The sequence below is a fragment of the Anser anser genome (assembly GCF_964211835.1).
Source record: "Anser anser genome assembly, chromosome: 8".
Taxonomy (NCBI): Eukaryota; Metazoa; Chordata; class Aves; order Anseriformes; family Anatidae; genus Anser; species Anser anser.
In genome coordinates this window covers 3,695,252-3,717,507 of record NC_139728.1, presented here as the reverse complement: position 1 = coordinate 3,717,507, position 22,256 = coordinate 3,695,252, and the positions used below count along the sequence as shown (strand labels likewise).

General features: G+C 36.0%; 1 protein-coding gene across 4 annotated transcripts in view; it reads left to right on the top strand.

Moving 5' to 3' along the window:
* Nucleotides 1-22,256, top strand: part of COL11A1 (collagen type XI alpha 1 chain) — a 139,836-nt gene that overhangs the window by 61,103 nt on the left and 56,477 nt on the right. For all 4 annotated transcript variants that reach the window (XM_083846303.1, XM_083846306.1, XM_083846304.1 and 1 more), the window contains 17 exons: nucleotides 1,069-1,122; nucleotides 2,514-2,567; nucleotides 2,682-2,735; nucleotides 3,303-3,356; nucleotides 6,566-6,619; nucleotides 6,732-6,776; nucleotides 8,146-8,199; nucleotides 8,288-8,332; nucleotides 8,771-8,824; nucleotides 9,296-9,340; nucleotides 10,246-10,299; nucleotides 12,061-12,105; nucleotides 13,707-13,760; nucleotides 13,841-13,885; nucleotides 17,551-17,604; nucleotides 18,464-18,571; nucleotides 20,753-20,806. In XM_083846303.1, the coding sequence (XP_083702429.1) occupies nucleotides 1,069-1,122; nucleotides 2,514-2,567; nucleotides 2,682-2,735; nucleotides 3,303-3,356; nucleotides 6,566-6,619; nucleotides 6,732-6,776; nucleotides 8,146-8,199; nucleotides 8,288-8,332; nucleotides 8,771-8,824; nucleotides 9,296-9,340; nucleotides 10,246-10,299; nucleotides 12,061-12,105; nucleotides 13,707-13,760; nucleotides 13,841-13,885; nucleotides 17,551-17,604; nucleotides 18,464-18,571; nucleotides 20,753-20,806 (927 nt within the window). The remainder of the gene's footprint in view (nucleotides 1-1,068; nucleotides 1,123-2,513; nucleotides 2,568-2,681; nucleotides 2,736-3,302; nucleotides 3,357-6,565; nucleotides 6,620-6,731; nucleotides 6,777-8,145; nucleotides 8,200-8,287; nucleotides 8,333-8,770; nucleotides 8,825-9,295; nucleotides 9,341-10,245; nucleotides 10,300-12,060; nucleotides 12,106-13,706; nucleotides 13,761-13,840; nucleotides 13,886-17,550; nucleotides 17,605-18,463; nucleotides 18,572-20,752; nucleotides 20,807-22,256) is intronic.

Genomic DNA, 22,256 nt, shown 5'->3' with positions numbered 1-22,256 from the left:
ACAGACAGTCACCACTTAGGAAAGCCACTATTCTCTCCACTGCCAGTACCAGTTTAAGATCTGATTTTCAATTTGATTAGAACCCGATTTAGTACCTGCAAGGTCAGTGGGAATTTTTCCGCTCCAAGATGAGAGGCTTAGCATTAAGCGAAGCCTTAAGACCACTTCTTTCTTTGAATGGTTACTGTGATGAACATAGGAGGTGAATCGGTCTTCCAAGGTCTGCAAGATTCTTTTTATATTAAATACCTTAATTTGGTTATGACCTGTTTCACAGGTCAGAAATGCAGAAGTACTTCTGCCCGTAACAGTAAACTTGATATGTTCCTTCCCTGGGCTGTATTTCATGTGAGCATGTCAGGAGCTTTTGGGAGACCACTATTAAGAAAAGACAAACTTCCTTTAATTAATTTTGCCCCAGATTCCATGTACAGTATCTTACCCTGGATGAAGATTTATTTTCGGTCTGTTTATATGTAAAACTCTGAAAATCTTTATTTAATCAGAGTAAAGAAGTGCAGTTAAGTAGATTTTCCACTTTTTCAGAGCAGATGCACAAAGACCTTGATTAAAATATCACTGTAGTTTATGTAATATTAGACAGGGAATTTTGCATTAGCATAGTGGTCTTTGGATTGTGCTCAGAGACTAACTTATCTTCTGTACAACACAGAAATGGATAAAGGTGAAAGATGGGTTTCATTTCTGTTGACTTCTCTGCAACTGGTGGACTTCTGCTTGCATGATTTATGTTCTTACTGTGATCATATTTAGCTCTCAAGTCACATTTGATTCCATTTAAATCTGTGGGAGTTTTTCTTTGGTAACAGAAAGATTTTTGGTCATTAGGCCCAGTATCTAAACAAGGGTACATCAGGGTACACGTTCAGATCCAGATGGTGAATTCACACTACCTAACAAATGGGACTGTTTGTTTTTTCTCCCTGTCATTAATATATATAGAAAATAGGAATAGAAAATAACTTATTCATTCAAGTTTTGTTGTATATTCAAATAATATGTGTTGCTTTTTTTCTTCTTCTTTTTTTTTTTTTTTTTTAAATCAAGGGAGGACCTGGAGCAGCAGGTGCCAAGGGAGAAAGTGGTGAACCAGGTCCCCAGGTACGATAACATTGGCTGTTTGAGCTTTTTTATATTTAAGAAAATGCATTCATATCACTTCAATGAAATCAGTCAACTGCATGTAGTAACATGCAGTTGAAGGAACTTAGCTTTTAGAATATGGCTTTAATTAAATGCAATAGCTTGATTGTTCATTTTGATATATGAAAGTAAATCTACCTTTACATAACAAAGAACAATTATAACTTGTGTAGTGTTTTCACTTGAAAACTTGTTTTAATATTGGCTCTTTGGGCTTTTATCTCATCTCTTTTCAATAATTATATGTGAGTCTGCAAGTGTATGACCTTGAGCCTTCAGGCCTCATAAGGTGAGAGTGGTAGAATTTAGTTAGTAAATAAACAGGAAATTTTAAAGAAGGACTCGATGACATAACAAGAAGTGGTCTTTAGAAATCAGTACATGCTTTTCTTCTCAGCTTACTATTATATCAGATCCTGCAGTGAAGTAAAAGAGCACTGAAAAACTTTGAAATCGTACACCTTAAACCTTAAAGTAATAGGGAGTTCTTAAAGAAATTGTGACAGAAGTCTCTGGAACAATAATTTTGCCATGTCATGAGTGGTATCATGGATCAGCTACATTATTAAGTGCCTGTCTTAAAACTGCACATGGATATTTGCAGAAGAAGAAGAAGAAAACAAATGAACAAAAAAGCACTGTGAACAGCTGGCCAGCCTTCTAGTTTGCTTACTTACATTTTTAGCATTGTTTCTCTTCCTACTCAGTATTTTTAGATGCTAGTCTGTATCATTGCTATTTCCACCTGAAGGAGACACATTTTGAAGGGGGATAAAAACAGTTCCACAGAAACGTACACCCACCTAGTCTACAGTGAAAGTTACATGTGTCTTAACAGTGGAATTAGGGTTTTCAGTCTGGAGTTATTTGGTCTTCCTCTAGTTAAAACTGTGCTATGTAAAACTAAGACAGGATGTGAGATATTTAGTAGCACAACTCTTGTTTGCATATGAATTAGGACTCTGAAATAAGCACTCTTCAGTTTTCATCAAATAATTTTGTGGCTGAAATAACTTTGGCATGACAGGAACAAGGATTTTCAAATCACAGGGTTGAGATTTCCAAAGTCATCAAAAGAATGTAACAAGCTTTTATGTTAAAGGGGCCAGTTGTGCCATGTGTAGTGTCATCTCATGAAGACTGGTGTTAAAATTGGTAGTTTTAAACTAGATTGGATGATTGTGTTATATTAAAACTGATAGGAATTTGAAAACCAGAATCTATCTCGGGGCGGGGGGGGGCAAAAAACATTCTGCATTTTAAAGTTTATCCTGTTCTTGAGGTGAAATGTTTAACTAGCTTTTTGCTGACATGAATGTGATTCTAAGAATTGTATTCTTTAAATTCAGGGTCCTCGTGGTGTTCAAGGTGCCCCTGGTCCAAATGGAAAAGCTGGCAAAAGGGTAGGTAGCATGTAGGTCAATCCTGCTCTGGGTAAATAGTTGCTGTTTAAATATGTTTAAAAATTAACAGATTCCACCACATTTTCAAATGTTTGCCCCTTTGGATTTTTGCAGGGTCGTCCTGGAGCTGATGGTGCCAGAGGAATGCCAGGAGAGCCTGGTGCAAAGGTAAATAAAAAGACCTTGGAATGGGCTAGATGGATTTTAAGTACCACAGTTTGCAGGCCAACCCAAGATTCTACTCTCAAGTGAAAATACTGAGGTTTCAGATGGCTGGGTCAGATGCAAGAGTGGAGAATGAATCATCTATTTAAAATATGCTAATTAATGGTAATGGTTAGTAGTCTGACCTTGAAGTAACTTGATTCTTTGGGCATGATTCCTATCCCTCTGAGTCACTTTTTAGTTACAGAGTATCAGAGTATCAGCAAGAGTAAAGTCAGTCTTGCTACTGCAAAGGGTGGCCAGAATCAAGCTTTTCATTTCGGCGTAAATCTTTTTGTAAATAGAACAACAACAGTGCGGTGAAAAAGCTGGTGTAGCATATTCTCTTGCTTTAATGCATAGAAGGAAAATTAGTGAGTTTGATCAATGTACTCCCTCCCCTCCATGTATGTCATTCAATAATAAAAGTGTACCATAACTCCAAATTAACAGACAGAGAAGGCACAATTTACTCAGAGTAATACAGAATGTAATGGTCATTTACTGAAGCTGTGATTTCTTCTTTCCAAGGGTGACAGAGGATTTGATGGTCTTCCTGGCCTCCCTGGTGACAAAGGTAACAGGGTAAGAAAAACATGCATATGTATACAACGACATATTGATACAGTCACAGAAATAAGGTATTATTCACTAAGAATAGCTGAAATAGAATGTCAGCATTTCATACTACAGAGTAACGTCTATATTGTCACATAATGTATTTCTTATAAAACATTTTAGTAATATCAGCGGATGACAATTCACACATTAATGATTTAAATGTATTTTTATGATTCAGATCACATCTTCAGCTAGGTTTTGCGCTAGGTTTTTTTTTAGTTTAGAAATTTGTTTGCTGGATTTAAATTGATTGTTAAAGGAAATAGTAGTATAGTAAATTAGCATAAAGTTTCTATATCAGAAGCATAATAAATTTTAACCTACTGAGCAGCTTGCTCAAAAAATGTATTTGAGTGTTTGAATTACAAACTGAATTGTTTAGTGTGTGCCATTCCAACAATTTCAGCTTAAAGACAGATCAAAGTCAGATGGGAAAAGTTAGATAACTTGAAATAATATTTAAACAACTTATGTACTTGCTCTGTATGTCCTACCAATCTGTAAGATGAGGTTGCATCTTTCCTTACAAAGTGTAGAAAGAATCACAGCAGGGGCTTTCTGCTCTAAATTAAAACCCTAAGGTAGATGGCTGTAACAACATATGCTACTGAATGTAACTCCTGGTAAATGCAGTGCACCATAAAAGAAACAGTGGGTGGAAATGTCAAAACAAGACATTCCTATATGCACTGATGCTTGATGACCAAGGAATGATTATAGCTCTCACTCTTCAATGGGTTAGCACAGCTGCTGCCCTTCCCAGAAAATCTCACCAGGGTTGACTGTTGGCCCATAAGGTAGGGCTTTGCAATAGCATCTAAGGATTCTCTTTTGAGTTCTTATTGCTATGGGGGAAGAACTTTTAGTGTCATACACAAATATCTTGGTCCTCTTCTGTCATTCCCTTTTCTTAAAAAGTGTGAAGCAATCAACACTTCACAGAATTGAAATCTGGCTTCATCAGCAGGTGACCAGCAGAGGGGGCTAGACATTAAGCTCTTGCTACTACTCTCTGAAGGCTAAGCAGAAACTGGTTCAGAACCAGGCTACGTGTCTGCTCTCCAACCTCAGATAGTAGAATTGTCAGTCCATGGGACCTTCCATGTCATAAAAACTTTTTCTTTTTCTTCCAAATATATTATTTGATTCATATTTCTTAAATTAAAAGAAAAAAAAGTGAAATAGAAGAATAAGTATGCATTAAAATTTACATCATATGAAAAGAATGACTTTTCATCATTTGGTTTCATCCCACAATTTAAAAATCACTGTGTTCTGTGTGTCTGAGGCAATCTTCTTTAGAAGTACAAACCATGTTCTCTCGGGAAACAGCTCAGTTCAAAACCAGACAAGATAGCTGCAGCTCTATGGATTCAGAAGTATCAACAGCATATAATGCAAATATTCAGTTCTCTTTCGCTTGCAATAAAGAGAACAAAAAGACAAGAGAAACGTTTTTTCTGTTGTGGTTATGTTTCAGATGTAAAAGAACTGATGTTGAAAACCTGTAACTTTAGAAGTAGGTGTTTTAGGACTTATTTTAGAATTACTCATATTTGAATTGAGTTGCAAATTGTATGTCTCTCTGAGATTATGCTTTTGTCAAACACGAGTTTTCAGACAGGAGTTAATGGATGAGATTCTCTGAGCTCTGGTGTAGAGGATATCTGACCAGTGTAATATTTCTTTTAGCCTTAATATTTTTGACTTGGAATATGTTTTATTTAGATGTAATAGAAATGTACCCATTCTAAACTATTTAATATGCAAGGCACTATCTACTAGAGGAAAAGATCGAAGGAAAAAGAAATTGAGGCTTTGGCAGAACATTGGAAGGAAAGAATTAGAGAGTGGAAGATCTGAGAATGCTGATAGGATGTTGTGTTCTGACTTTATGACAATACCAGGACACTGAATGAGAGTGTCCTAATCTAACTCTAAGTGCCATGTTACTGCAAGACAAGAAAGGTAGCCTTTAAGGGGCTGAACCTTTTCAACATTTGAAGGCTTAAGTCAGTTTTCACCTGGATATTAATTGGAAGCTAGAGCACAGATCACGCATCTCATGAGTCATCCTTCAGTAGCATCATTTAGAATGTAGAAAACCAAATGCTGTACCACCAGCAGATCATGTTGAATAGTTTCAAAGCTTAGAAAAATGTAGAAACTAATGTTGTAACTCATTTTCTGGCTATGAAAATGCAGTTCATAGAATTTCATTCTCTCCAATGATGACTCCTATTTCTAGAGGACAGAAAAAACAGTGGAATAAAATCCTGACATCCTTAATACAAGAGCACTCTGGAGTAAGAGACCAACTTACCTAAAATCCCCTTGGAAAGTTTGAAAGAGTAAAGAATGGAGCTGCTAAAGAGTGACTACATATATCTCTGCTATGATCCACAGCAGTGGTCATGCTCCTTGGAGGCACTGATTAAATTAAGGAAAACAGGATGAATACTTGGTTGTTGTCCAATGCCAGAAGGAAGTCACAGTCTAAAAACCTGCTGCCTAGAAAGAGGTCAGTCAGTGGTGTTTGAGCTATGCAACACACTAGTTTTCTTTAATGGGGAAAGAAAAATAAATCTTAAAAGTATGGTCCAGAATGTACTGAGACTTTGCATAGACTTGAAAAGCCCCAGCCTCAGAGGGGAAGTGTGGAAGTCTGGCTGCCTTCCAAAGCCTCAGACGAATCAGTCCCAAGGCTCTCAACGACTGGTGCCAGGGTAGGTGGTTCTGAAAGGTGGTCAGTGCACTTCACTATGTATATTCCAGGGCCCAGCAGCTGGCTTATTAACTTCTGACCCATGTACACATTCCTTATTTTCCTGGCAGAAATACATTATGTGAGGGGAGGGGAGCTGATGAGACAAAGAAAAATGTGGGTACACATTAAGACTACCTTTTGTAGCAGTAGTTTGTGTATGTTCTGGGGCAAAGAGTAGTTACAGAGCAAAATTTTACAAATACAGATAGCTCATTGTTTCAATAAAGCTCTTTTTTTTATAGTAATGTAATAAAAGACTTTACTGAATACTATAACAGATTTGTATCATTATGTCAACACGTGTTTTGACACATCAGACTGCAGCTAACACATTTGTGTTTATTTCTCTTGCCATCCTTTATTGTTTTCAGTCACAGACATATTAATGACTTTTCCTATTCTACAGGGAGACCGTGGCCCACAGGGACCTCCTGGCTTACCTGGTGAAGATGGATCAAGAGTAAGTTGCTATTTACTTGAGATACACCATAAAACTTGAACCATATAATGGGAATATGGTCATAATGCATGACTTTTTTCCTAAAACTCCTATTCCCTTTGTACAAAAACAGGGAGAAGATGGAGAAGTTGGACCAAGAGGTCTCCCAGGTGAAGCTGTAAGCAGTGCTTTCTTATTTTTTTGTTTCTGGCCAATAGTCTGTTTTACAAATAAAAGTCACTCTCAGATTTGTTTTCCTTTCTATTGAATTGCTCTGGATTCCAGGCATAAAAATCAATGTGTGTGTGTGTGTATATGTAGAGAAAACTGATACTATCTGAAAAGTAAGCAAATGAACAGTTCTGTTAGGAGTGAAACACTACTCACAAAATTGCAATTAAGCCAGGGAAAAATCCAGACAAGTATTCACAACTTCGAGAGTCACAAAGGCTATTTCTTATCCTATTGACCTAGTGTAAAATCAATCACTGCAGACCTCGATACATGAGAATATAACCAAACCCCTGTTTCTTTGAAAGTACTTTCCCGACATCTATTTATTATAAAATAAGGCCTTGTTTTTCCTTTTTTTTTGCCCCACTACTGTGCTTCATTGTGTATTTTTGCACTTGTTTTCTATACAGAATTTCCACTGCTGTCAGTTATAATTCTACAGGTGCTGTCACTGCAGAGCTGAGTTCTGCATTGCAGACAAGAAATCAAGTTCAGAAAGGTGATTTTTACCCTAAATGTATGATATACTGCTGCCTACTTATGAAGTAGGAAGAAAATGCTACAGAGTATTAGTGATATATGTATCACTATGCACTATGCATCAGATGTGAGGAAACTTTTCTGCCCGCTTTAGCAAGTGTGACATGAATGATGATACAAATGATGAAAACTAATTTTAATTTCCATAGTGTAAAGTCAAAAGATTCAGCTACAGTGCAAATCTTGCTCACGTTATTTAAGAGAATAGCCCTTGGTCTTTTGTGGATTTTTTTTGGGGTACGAGTAACAAACCTGATTTTGGCTGTCAGAATGCCTTGCATTTTTTATAAGAAAAATTTTATTAGTTTTTAATTATTTAACGGATCTTTACTACAAATAAAAACACTGTTTCTCACTGTAAATAGTAGTAGAGAGTATGATAGACCATGTTTTCTAAAGACGGGAGTACAAACATGTATGCTACAATTCAGGTCAAACCTTCAGGTCAAGACACAGCTGAAACTTCAGTGGAAGATACTGTGCCAATGTTCTGTACCAGGAAGTAGAAACAGTTATTTCCTACCTTTCTCTGAAATGATCACACAACTGGCTGAATCAAAGCTTGCCCTTCCAGTGACGTTCTGTTCGGGCATAAAACAGACTGTAGGAGAATTTGTTATCAGTGATTTTTTTCCTTTCTTCCCGTGGCCCTATGCTGCCATCCCATTATCATTCCTGCTCTTTGGCATAGAACTCACCCAGTCCTGCTCCTGGGGCTCTCCTTGTTCAGAAATATTCATGCAGGTGTTAATAAGTATTTCTTCTCTTTACAGGGTCCACGGGGATTACTGGGCCCCAGAGGTACACCTGGCCCCCCTGGACAACCTGTACGTAGGATGTGTTTTATATTTGCAATTTCTGGAAGAAAAATGAAAGTCCACTGAAAGTTGCTTGTGTTTTTATCATTTGTTGTAGGGCATTGCAGGTGTTGATGGACCTTCGGGCCCAAAAGGAAACATGGTGAGTAAATAAATTGGGAATTAAAAAGGGAGCGAATGCTAAAAATCCTTTCTATATTCCCTCGTCCCTGCCAGTGCCATCCCCTCCATTTTATTAAACTTTTCTGTTATCTCATTCAGATGCTTCATGATCTTACACTGAAAAGAGAATCTTCTATTGCTTAGTCTTCAGCCAAAAGACCTAACCAAGCATTCTCTCAAGCTCCTTTAGCACCATGGACTCCAGTGCTTAGGTCCTATGTGTGGACTGTTAGTCTCTTTTAAAGTAAAGACCATGATATTCATTAGCATGAAAAAAAAATCATACTGGATAGAAAGTTGGTGGTAGAGTTTTAAGAGGGAGGAACAAAGATGAGTTTGTATTCCTTTAGTCCTGACAATGAGGATCTGTAGTGCAGAAAAGCAAACCTAATGCCTTGATATTTTTTTTGCATGATAGGGTCCTCAAGGGGAGCCAGGACCTCCTGGTCAGCAAGGAATCCCAGGCCCACAAGTAAGTGTAAAATAACTCTCAAAATGTACGATGTGACTTGCAGCAAACGTTTAATAAATGAAATTAGTGCAAAGCTAGCTTTTCATGTGCAAAACTGATAAAGCTTGAAGGATTTTATAAATAATTATGCATGTGTGCCTAGGGCGGTGAGAGCAGAGTTTTCAAGTAAGCTTTCAGAGGGATTTTTTGTTCAGGAGAAAAATGATTCATTCAGTGTTCCTGGAATGCAGCAGGAATGGCCACACCTGGAGGAGGGTTCTGAATAGGATCTTGTTACAGACCTGCTGCCAGAATAGTGGCTTGTGCAAAAGGCTCACACAAAACTCCTGATATAACTGGTAAGGGAAAAAAAAAAAAAAAAAAAGTCACATATTTGCCAGTGTGTTTAAACAGATTAATGAGGGACCTTTAGTAGGGTGAATGTATGTATATTGTTCTCCCTGGTTTCTCACACTAGTTTCTTTTTAATAGGGGCTTCCTGGTCCGCAAGGTCCTATTGGACCTCCTGGAGAAAAAGTAAGTTACAGCATTATTCTGGTATTTCGCAGTCAGTTCTGTGCGACAATCTTGCTTAAGTGCTTAAGGTCTTTGCTGTGTTTTAAAGCATAGTAACCTAAGATCTCAAAATGAGTAAATCTTCCTGAAATCATCAAGTAAATAAATAACAGTGGAGACCTGGCTTTCCTCTCATTTATACTTTTTCAGAAGCATAATTTCCTCCCTTTATTTTGGGTTATTGTTTCCTTCATTAGATTCAGAACCCTATCTACGTTATTAAACATTGTATACTTGTGTGTCGATTAATTTCACAGCAAGCTGTGAAAATTATTTTTATTGCTCTTTTTTATAACAAAGTTTTTTATCTACTAATGGTTGATTCTGTTCTCATTTTACAAGGATTATATTTTGACATAACTCTGGTGTAATTGGCATAGCTGTAGTGTCACTTCATGTATTTTTTTTCCTGATCTGCTTGTACATGTGTCTGTACTTTGAAATATGTCTTCTGTCAATTTCAAAAAAGTCACTGTTGAATTCTAAACTAGCTTTACTTTTCTCCCCTTTTTGCTTGATTCTTCTTTGATTTTAGGTGTAACTACATTTTATATCCTTTGCTCTTATAATTATAAATGTATTGAATATAGATTTTGTTTTCCTTTTTTCCTTGACTGTTTTTCTTTTCCTTAGCTATTCTACGTCTTTTACTCTACATCTCGGTTACTCTCCACGTTTTCTTTAGCTACTCTACATCTAGGGTGGATTTGCCAGCTGTTTTAAAAGAGATTGAAATACTAAAATGACCTACATTAGTTTGCTGGTTGCCTAACTTCAGTCCTCAACTAGAATGATCCTCTATCATCCTAGCAAATGATAGAATGTTCACTATCAATCTTAAGATGTGTCTCTTTTACTGCATTTAGGGACCTCAAGGCAAGCCTGGCCTGCCTGGCCTTCCTGGTTCCGATGGACCTCCTGTAAGTAACTGAATATTTCATCCCTTGAATGTCTAAATAGTCCTACCAAATAATATATAACAATATCTGTGTTGCAAAAAGAAAATATAGAATAAGAGGACCAGTAATCCTAGTTGGCAACAGCATTATAAAATGCATCTAAACACTGTATTGTTTGTACTACTAAAACTTTTAGAATTATTTTTTTGCGGCTGCTGCTAAAGATGGCTGTGGGCTTTTAAAATGTGGTCCCTGATGGTGGGATTTGGCCAGTTCAGAACAGCTATTCCATCTGTGTCACCCACCAGTTTCTTGCCCACCACAAGCCTACTTGCTAGGGGCTGAGTGGTAAAAAGTGAAATCTCCCATGCTGTGCACGCATTGCTCAGCAATAGTCAAAAGACTGGTGTGTTCTCAACACTGTTTTAGCCACAAATCCAAAACACAACTCCATATGGACAGCTATGAAGAAAATTAACTCCATCACAGCAATACTTGATACACCTACCCAAAATTATCTCATTCATGAACAAGTAGGTTTGTTCCAAGGAAATGCAAGGGAGGTAGGTTAAACTAAGTCCATTCTAAATGACACACCTCTTTACAACCATAGAATTATACTTGTGATTGAAGGAAATGAGCAGTACCTTCCTGATGGCTGTGAGCTTTGTATCTGATCCTATATCTGTGTTAATCAGTTGAAAGCTCAAAGGCATTTTTTCAGAAGATAGGTAAATTCTTGCTATGTTATTTCTTTTCACTTCACTTCTATGTAAGGAGATGTCATTCTATTTTGAAGGACAGACATTGTTAGAAGTGGTATATTATACCAGAATTATTAGAAATCTACAGGGATACAAATGTGCTCAGAAACAGCAGCAGTTCTTGAGTTATTTAATGTTATTGAGACCTCTGCTACTGGATGAGGATATGAAATTTTGTGCACAAAAAAGTATCTTCAAGGAGATGTGGATTAAACCATTGACACATGTATGCTTTAAAAAACAAATAACAAATATTCAATGTTAGTAAGACAAACTTTTTAAAGGAAAATTAAAAATCAGTGCTAAGCAGGTATCGAATACTTTTTATTTTATGATTCTTTTAATAAACTACATACGTTAAACTGTTTTCCAAACCAGTAAATTGAATATAAGCAATAGGGATTTGTTATATAAGATTAGCAGCCACATCAAAATCATATCATATTTGACACACCAAAAACATTATGGGATGTAAACAAGACTAAGACATGAATGGTTTTAGTTAATAGCTACGTATTATTTGGGAGCACATCTGGCAAAACAAGAGATTTACTATTCTCTTCTAATAAGACCAATCAACATAGATAGAAAAAGGATTCCCAAGAAATAAACATTTTATGTTAAAAACAAGTCACAATTTAAAGCAAAGACATTGAAAGTAGCATAGAATGTTAAAAGTAGATCAACCTTCTATTGGCTTCTGCAATAATTCCCATAACTTTTTAAAAGTGTTTTAGGAATACGTTCATGCTTTAGTATTAATCACCTTACTTGTTTCAGAATCAAATTTGAATGTGTCTTGCATTAAAAGCCTCTTGAAACATTAACTAGACAAAAGGAGTGATCACAATATTGCTAAAAAATCATGTTAACTATTTTCCAGCTTTTCCAGATAAGAAATATTGAAACTGTGTTTAGTGACTTGAAATTCAAGTGTTTAAATAACTGTGTTTTTATAATGAAATGTCATTTGCCAAAATGATTATTTTCCAAACCAGATACATTTCTTTTAAACTAGGGGCATCCTGGCAAAGAGGGTCAGTCTGGAGAGAAAGGTGCATTGGTGAGTTTCAAAACTTTTCTGTTTATTTACATAGCATTTTTTCTGGTTTATGGTACACCTGTTACTCAAAGAACTATTCAAGAAGATAACAGAAAACCCATGACACATGCAGAATATCTGTGTGCAAACATATTAACTATATTCTAAAGGAGATTACTAATATGAGCATAGACATTACTCTTTTAAAGTAGAACTGATTATGGAGTTGACAGAATGGTAATCAATAGAAGTTGCTTACATGTCACATGGATAACTTGTAAATAGTTTGACTTTACAATTCTGTAGTGTACAGTAGCTGCTAGGACTCTTCAGACCCTTGTTTTTTGGAAATTTAAAAATGCGTGCATATAAACTATATTTTTTTTTAGGCTACCTTAAAGTCAGTGGCAGTGAGAAGTAATTCCTTTAATGTAATGAAGCATCAAAGAGTCTTGGGGCTCTGTAAAGCTGATTTTAGTTGCAGTACTGATTTCAATGACAGTAATAACAGGATACCTATTCTAGATAGACAGGATGAATGAATGAATGAATGAATAGGACATTTCAGAAAGTACAGTTCCACTGACACTAGCATATTAATTTTTGTCCAGAATGCTGTTTGCTACAGCCTTCTAGATTTTATCTCCATTTCTTAAGAAAATAAAGCTTACACAAATCATTTATGTTTTGAAAGTGTGTGTGTATATATATATATATATATATATATATATATACGACCATGTCAGTTCTTCCTTATACCTTTTGAATTTGCTGATAAATTTCAACCAAATTTGCAAAGAACTGTTATTTCTCAGAGACATTAAGGGCCTAATTTTTTTTGTGTGTGAAAAGACACAGTTGGAAAGCAGAAGACCTTATTATTAGGGGAAGACCGTGCTGTGTGTCCATCTCCAACATCAAAGAATCAACAAAGCAGCTCAGCCTCAGGCAGATCTGAACATTTCCAAGCTTCCTTGCTTTCATAGCTTAAAGAACTCAGTTCCTTTAGACGCCACCAGCAATTGCATAGTATCCAAATTAAGCATCTTTTAAATACTCAGCAAACAGTAATTAACAACATCCAAATACCAGTCAATATTATTAAGTACTGTGAGCCTTCTAATTGTCAGGTTTGTAAGCTTTTTTTTTTTTTTTCCAGACAACATGATTTTTATTATTATTATTATTATTTTGGTTTGTACTTTTGACTTGCCATCATCATAATTAAAATATAGATTTTGTCCAGTAAGACACCATTAGCTGTCTAATCGGCATCTTTTTTGTGGTGGTGGTGGTGATTGGTTTGTTTGTTGGTTTTTTTTTGCACATTCTCAAATTACCATTGTTTCAGACTATTTGTGTTGTGGATAGAAATTTCCCAAATATACAAGTAGAACCAAGTTCATAAATCTATTAATAGTTTTATATTGATATTGAAGACTACTTTGTGATGACGTGACTTTTCTTTATGTCAGGCAGCCTGAAAAGTCTATCAACCCAGTGTTATTTTGGTGTCTCACACACGACTGCTGCAGTATAGTGAAAGAACAAGGATTAGGCTGAGAAGTACTTGTTAACCAACTACTGTACAAACAAAGGTTCTTTGCTCCGATCTATTTTAGGGGCCTCCAGGTCCTCAGGGTCCAATTGGCTATCCAGGTCCTAGGGGTGTAAAGGTAAGATTTAATTGCTGGATTCCTCCCCCAGCCCTTTTTGATTATATACATGTGGGTAATTCTTTATATTCTATCTTTAGGGAGCTGATGGTGTCCGTGGACTCAAGGGATCCAAAGGTGAAAAGGTAAATCTATGACAACTCATAATTCCTTTCTCTTCTTCTGTTCTTTACTTCACTGCAGTGTTTTCTGTCTCCTTCACTGCTGTGTGTTTTCTCTTGCAGCAGTGGGTTTATTTTTGCCTCAGCCTAAGGACATACCAAGCCCAGTTCATAAATCAGTGACCTCTATGATTATTTATGCTGGTACAATATAAATATAAAATATTCAGTTGTTAAAATGGGTTTGGATCCTCTTGGCACCAGTTTAAATGATTTCTCTCTAAGCTGCTTTTAAGTACAAAATTAGAGATTCTCTGCCTTATTGATAGATGTTATTTATATAGATGTGGATGCTGAGAAGCTTGTTAGAGAGATTTGTGGTAACAACAGTGTCATTCTAACTGTTTGATACGGCTGTATGCTAGATTTTAAATATTTTGTACCCAAATTTTCCAAAAGCTTTCTAGGTTCCAGGTATTTTTGACCAAGGTCTTTGCCTTATTGATCGACAGCCCCAATCAAATGCAGATATATAAGTGTGAAGAAAGCTTTTACATCTCCCTGATACCATTACTTCTTTACACAGAGCAAACGCACCTACTATAGTAAACACCCGGTGCTGCCATCTCTACTGACTTCTGATGGCCTGAAGTGGCTGAAACTACAGCCAGTATAGAGTTTAAATTCCCAATTTCCTCAGCCCTCAGAATCAGTGACATAACAGACACCATCAGTCATACCTCCTGTGCTCACAGGCAAATTTACCTTGTGGCTATTGCGTATATCTTTATAACTATATTTCTAAATCAGAAAACTAACTCTTGCCAAAAACTCTTGATCTGAACACGAGAGATCTGTCTTTCAGGCTCAGATGCCAAGAGATGCTGTACATTTTCAGGCTTTCCTGCACCACAGTTTGTCCAGCCTGCATGCTCATTTTAGAGTTGCTTATTAAATCTAATCTAAAAAAGAGGAGCGTGTTTAATACCTATGGAGACTAGACACTTGAAAAAAGCAACTTGTGCCTTACTGATTGATTAAAAACCAGCTAGGAAAAAATACAGGACTCACATACAAATAAGCTAAATAGATGTGTGCATATATATGTATGTGTATCAATGAGTGCTGATTAGCATAATCTCCACTACATTGATGTGTTCCTAAAAATTGATCTCACAATTGCAGTAAGACATTGAACTCTCCTGAACGCCTCAAAAGGTCGCACAAATTATTTCATAGATGGTTCTCACAATGCTGTAAATGGCAGTTACACAGAGGCTTTTTTTTACTGAAATTACTCAGATATTATTACTCATCAGAAAGTATTGTAAGAGACAGAAATAAATAAACTGATCAGTCAGGAAAGCTTCTGTAGGTCTTAAATGGCCCCAGGGATATCAGAGGAGGTCCATCTCTTTATGATCAGTAGATGTGACTGGAACTCTTTAGCTTTTTTTTTTGTGTGTGTGTGTGTTAACAATAATGAAGAAACAGAGCATTCAGTTCTCTCCTCCTACATGGAGTAAAATCAACCTATGTACATCTCAATGGCTGGAACCTCACTGTGAAAGATGAAGAGTTTCAGTTCATTTGGCAGCCATTTGGTCAGCGGTTGGAAGATGGTCATTTCTCACTGATATGCTGCAAAGTGTTCTCATATAATTAGTACTGTCCATGGCCATAACTGGGAGCAGCTTTTACAACTGAAGATTTTTTTTCACGTTCTACGCTCTTTTTCACCTCTCAGTAAATTTTGAGAAGGACCACCCTAGAGTTTTAATTTATGCAATTTAGGATGACCTTGTAAAGATTATTTTCACCATCTACAAAGCACATGAAACCTGCTTGTAGAATGTTTTTAGTCTCTTTTTTTTTTCAGTGACTCATGATGTGGTATCTTTTTTTTTTTTCATGAACGCATACTTTTGAGAAAGTAGATTTGCTAGTGTATGTTTTTTTTTGTTTGTTTATTTATAATATTAATATCTCACCACCTATTTTGAGCTGTTTATCACCACAGCAAATCTATTTTAAATCTAAATACCTCTTTCTAGGGTTATTTATTGCATTCTGCATGGCTACTTCTGGCTTTAGCCTTGCAAGCTTTCACAATTGAGTCTCCCTGACCAAGGAGAAGACAAAAATATTTTGTGCTCCTGGGCCCAGAAAAATATTCTGGGCCCAGGAGCACAAAATGCATTACACTTTTTTGAAATGAGGATGAAATACAAAGCCTTTCTTGTTTGTTTATTTCAATAACATTTGGATCACGATATTGCACTTTCCTGGCTTTATTGACAGTCCAAATGTTACTCAGATTCAAAGTCAGCAATATTACTTCATTGTATAAAAAAACAGTAAAACATTTTACTAAATGCTCATTCATCACAAAGAACTTTGCTCCCAGGATAATAACTAAACATCAGATAAAAAGGCACTGTCAGTAATCTTTTGTTGTCTGGCTAAAAGGTAGGTTTAGATTAGAAGTGAGGAAGAAATTCTTCACTATGGGGTTGGTGAGGCACTGGAACAGGTTGCCCATGGAGGTTTTGGATGCCTCATCCCTGGAAGTGTTCAAGGTCAGGTTGGATGGAGCTTTGGGCAACCTGGTATGGTCCAGTGGGAGGTGTCCCTGCCCATGGCAGGGTTGGGGGTGGAACTAGATGGTCTTTAATGTCCCTTCCAACCCAAACCGTTCTATGATCCCATGATATTGGAGCAATGGCTGTATGATGAGTTAAATTAAGGAGGACTGAACTAAAAGCTGATCAAATATGCTAGGCTAAGTTGTGCACAACTAAACTGAACAACTCTGGAGATTTCTGTTTGTATCTGAAATAACTCATACAGGTATAAATTAAACTTGTACAAGTACTGTCTGCTTATACTTCATTGTGGGGACCTATTAAAATACCCGGAGTAAATTCTCTGCCAGACCTTATTAGGTAGTAAATAAGTAATTCACATTAAGAATAAAAAATAATGTTCACCTAGTTTTGCCACTGTATATAAATTCAGTCTTAATGTCCATTGTTTTATCCACTTTCTTTCCATTACATCAGCCAATGAGAGTAGGCAGGGCTGTGTTGCCAGACACCCAACAACTGTATAGAGACTACTTCTTCTTTTAGTGGTTACGACCATTAATATGTCTTAATTTTTAATTAAGATTCCATTACCAGCCAATTCTTTGATTCCTTTCATGACACTATAAAGACACGTCTAAAAGAAAAGTTAATTAAAAGGGAGGTTCTGCTATTGAAAAGAAAAACACTGAATAATTTGTCACCATTTTTTTTATTTAATTAAATCGATGGCCTTATTAAAAAGGGTGGTAATCCAAAAATGTTTAGGAGTTAAGAAATGATTTTATAAGATAATTCATGATAAAACTGAAGAATTATTTTGTCTGTCTTTAAAAAACCTTTCAAAAAGTTTTAAACAGCTTTAAACAGCTGCTATTAGGAATTTTCAAACTAAAAAGTCATTTTGTATAATGTACTTATGTACTCTCTCTAACATTGGAATAGCCATATTAGAATTTTCTTATGTTCTCACTCTATCTAAGCAAATTATTTGAATCTGTAGTAAATGTATTCTCTTATTTTGTCTGCAGAAAACAAACAGCAACAACAAAAACAGCTCTTTATTACTAAAAGTCTTATTACATTTATTTCTGCCCTCTTTAGGGTGAAGATGGTTTCCCAGGATTTAAAGGTGACATGGGCCTTAAAGGTGATCGGGTAAGCATTTATTCATGTCCCTTAGGATCTTAAAATGTGTAAATATTATTTTGAAATGATCACTGAAGGGAACAAGTAAATTTACACTGAAAATAAAGTAAAAGCTTTTAGCTTACGTTGTTCCTATTCCTTGTGCATGCACAGATATAAGCCACAGATCTAGTTCTTCTGAATTAACAATGGCACAGTTATAAAGAGGAAGAGTGTCAATTTTGGATATCATTTGCACTAAGCCTCTTCCTAGGGAGTCTCTTTTTCAAGATTCCAAGATCCTCCACTATTTGCCTGAGGAAGATTAATCTATGCAGAATAAGAGGTTTCCATTCCAACCTAGTATCTAGTAAATCTCTGGCAAAATGTACTTTATTTTATACAATGTATACAAATACATTATAATGTATAATACAAATGTACCTATTTTATTTTATACGATGGACACTTCCTTTCATAGGAAGAGTTTCAGAAGTTTAAAAAAAAATTATCACAAGAGGCTAGTGGCTTGTATCTGTTAATCTGTATATATAAATAACTGTGATGATGGTAACGATAAAAATTCTTAGATCCAAAAATTTTTCATATGTGGATTGTCAGAGTGCCTTCACAAGAATTTAGTGAAGTAAAAATAAGAATGCAATTTCCAGAATGAGCTCTCTTCAGACAAGGACACTGGCCTCTAACAGTTGTGCGAGTAATATTTGGTGCCTTTATACATTTGCATTTATATAATGAACATAAGTAGTGGTATTTTCCTAATCTCCGTTTATGTTTAATAAACGTTTATTTTCAAGTAATTGTAGGTAGTCTTGCTACTATATGCACACAGTCAATTGCTCCATATTTATATAGTGTTGTATTTTAGGGAGAAGTTGGTCAGCCCGGTCCACGAGGAGAAGATGGTCCAGAAGGTCCAAAAGGTCGAGCAGGTCCATCTGGGGACCCAGGTGCTGCTGGTCCCGCTGGGGAAAAGGTCAGTAGCCAGTTATCAACATAAACATGTCATTGCCTCATAACATAGATGCAGCCCATGATTGTCATCACTAAGAAGACAAACATCCAGATCTGCAAGATCTTAGGCTATCTAACAGTAGTTTTTATGAAACACTACTACAGCAGGTCACCGGAGTTCACATTTGAACAGGTATTGGGAATCATTTTTTGCAAGTATAAAAAACAACATTGTAACACCTCATTGACACAAGGCTGGAAATTTCTTGTCCTAAATTACACACAGTGCACACCAACTACGAAAAATATGATTCAGAGGAAATAGTTGGGTACAAAGGAGGAATAAAGGTGCTGCAGGAGAGTGAACTAATATTCAGTCATATGAAAGCAAATTGTGTCATTAAGATTGGTTTAAACAGAAAACATATCCTCAATAGAAATCCCAAACAAGCTTGGCAAAAGTGAAAGGTGCTATTTAAAGAGAAGACTGAATAAAGGATAGGGAAATAAAATACAGGAGGCAACAAACACACAGATAAGTAAAAATCCCTGTAGAATCCTAACCTCAACAAAAAACACTAGGGATGGATATAGAGTAGGAAAGGAAGATGAGGAATTCATATATATTTCGCTGGGTGAGAGCATCTGAAAAGAAAGTGTGCCATTTTGGAAACCTGGGAAAGAATGATTAAAATAAAACAAGAAAGAAATTTCAGACATATGTATACTGTCCTTCAAAAAAGTGTGAGAGAGAGAGATTTGTGAATTCTTAGATTTCCTCACAGTATTAGGGAAGTGCCTGTAACAGCAACTATCAGTGTCCTATTCCCTTCTCATTTCCAATGACTTGTTTCATGCAAAGGTACTACCCTTCCCTGGTAATTAAAGTACTACAGTGGTCTTTTACTCTCTACATTCAGCTGGTCCTGTGATAAGAAAGCTTTCCCAAGCAGGTTAGGGCAGCATTGTCTGAGTCAAGGAAATGCCAAGTACAGTGTCAAAAGAATGAGCAACATGTCAGGAAGGAGCTTAAAAAAACATCCATATCCACACTCAAAACCTAGGCAACTGAGCCTTGCTCAATCATAAAATGAGGCACAAAATTTTCACTGAATTTAGCAAGGTTTGCTGCAGTGTCATGCTGCAAAAGATTTTAATCATTGTATGGCATGCAACTTGTTTCAGTGTGGCACAGTGCACAGTGTGGCAGCATTATAATTATTTTTGTAAATTGAGGAAAGAATTCTTCTTTAATAACGTACCAGCCAGACCTGTGGGTTTACATGAATATGAAAATGGACATTTTTATTCATGTGCTCTATTTTTTAAGAATAAGCATGTTTATTTTCACAAATTCCCTTCCGCATCCAGGTACCTGCTTCCTCTTTTCCATTATCTAAGGTTACTGCTGAGTACCATATTATATAGTATAATCATATATTTTCCATTGAAATCTTCTCCAAAATGTGACAGCCTGGAACATGGTCTGTGTTTAGAAGACTCAAATTCATCCCTAGAGTTCCCATCTCTCAAAGACTGAAACTGCTTTCCCTTTCCCTACCTTTGAAAGTGGCAAACCATCAATCATCCCCTAGACATCTTAAGAGATCAACTCCATGGGGTACTGTATTTCATTTCTAGGAATCAGTAATGTCAGCGTTGATCAGACTGCTCGTCCTGTTGTCCTTTTTGAACATAGGAAAGTGGTCATGTTTGTTGATAAATCTATCATCAGCAAATAGTCAGTGGAGTATGATTTATCATAGTCACAAATAGTCACACAGCTTAGAATTTTTCAAAAAAAATGGTTGATTCTTCAAATGCCTATTTGGACAAAAAAAAAAAAACAACTATGAAAAACAATGTAGCCATCACACAGTATAAAGTAAAAAGAACTTCTTCTCATTTACAATATAACAATGCCCTGATTTCGTACAGAATATTAATAGTTTAATGACCTTAGCCCCACATCTTAGAGGTACTGGCTTTGCTGACCTCATTAACTGGAGTGGGATTTTTATTTAGATTTGAGGAACTAAGCCCACTGGTGATTAATAGTTAAAACGAGAAATTGATTTCATTGAATATTATATTTTATAAAGTGCCATCACTCTAGGTTGTGGAAAAAATACTTTCCATAAAGGTTTGCTGAACCACTAAGGAGGATGATAAATTAAAATTTAACACTGTGTTTTTATTGCAGGGTAAGCTTGGTGTGCCGGGATTGCCAGGATATCCAGGCAGACAAGGTCCAAAGGTGCGCTTTAAATGAATTGTAAATCTTATGCTGTTTTTCACATTTCCTTTCTTGACAATCATGATCTGAAGTAAAATCTTTTAAAATGTTGGGTCCCTAAGGCAGGATCTTCAAGGAACACTAACTTTCCTATTAAATATGCTACCTTCAAACTTTTGTCATCCTTTCATGAGTTGTGTTTTGTGTCAGCATCAGGCTGGCATACATTAGATGATGTTGAGAAAGAAGGAACTGCCTTTATGTTTGAAAGAGAATAAGCATTGTATTGACCGTGAAATGGATGCTGATGGTGATGTCAATTTTCCATGTGGTACAAGGATTCCATTTGTGTCATTACTGCTTCTTCCACAGAGTAAGCCATATTTCTTTGGAACATCCATACAATTTACAATTTTCATTACATTTTCCTTTTGTTTTTGTTAAGACAAACATGACAAAACCCAACCCTTATTTTATTCATGTGCCTATATCTATCCTTCAGTTATCTTCTGTGTTTGATTGCAACAGAAAAAAAAAAAAAAAGTTAAAATAGATGGCTTCTGGTTTAATTGAAGGTTTATATTTTTGAAACATATTTTTATGAAACATGTTTTTGAAAAGGTTGTCCTAACACAGCTTTAGGAAATGAGCATGCTAAAGTAATTGCAAAGTCTCTTTCTGAGATTAATGAGAAAGAAAAAATGGAATAAAAACATAATTTTACAGACAATTCCTGACATAAGGCCATGAGACATTGCATCTCCAGACTGTCTGAAAGACGAGTCATCTAGAGCAATATCACAAGTAGAATAATTTCTTACCCCTTCCACACAACCAAACAATCACCTGCAATAAAATCCTCAATTTTCTCCTAGTTTGGGATGTATTTTTATCTTCCAATTTGAAAATACGATTTTTTTGGCAGAACTACAATTTCCTGTCTGGCTAAGCAAAGGGTTTTTCTGACTCTTGACTATATTATAGCCTTTTTCTCTCAAGTAAATTAACTATCTGAAGAATGCTTATTCACTGAACACATTTGTGTTAATGAAAAATATCAAAACCATCTATGGAAAGTACGTATGGAGACTATTCACCTTGACAAGCGTGGGTTTTTCCCCTCCTACTTCTTAGTTGAAATGTCTCAGATTTCAGTCTCTTTTTGCTCTCCTTTAGAGAACTGTCTTTCGAAAAGTCTAAGATCAAAGACATTTTACATTATTCAGTTCTAAGAACAAAACTGATGTAACACTTCAAATAAAATTTGACTGATTCTTTTTTTCAGCAAAGACTTGCTCAAGAACAGCATTATATTACATTTTCATTGGATTAAAATTGAATCTGGTTCTCAAACTGCATTCACTGTTTGCTCATCTAACTTGACACTTAAACACAGGAAAAAGTAATAGCAGCTACAATGCATCAACTTGCTGGAGAATTGTTTTGAAACTTATTCACAGTCCAGTTAAAA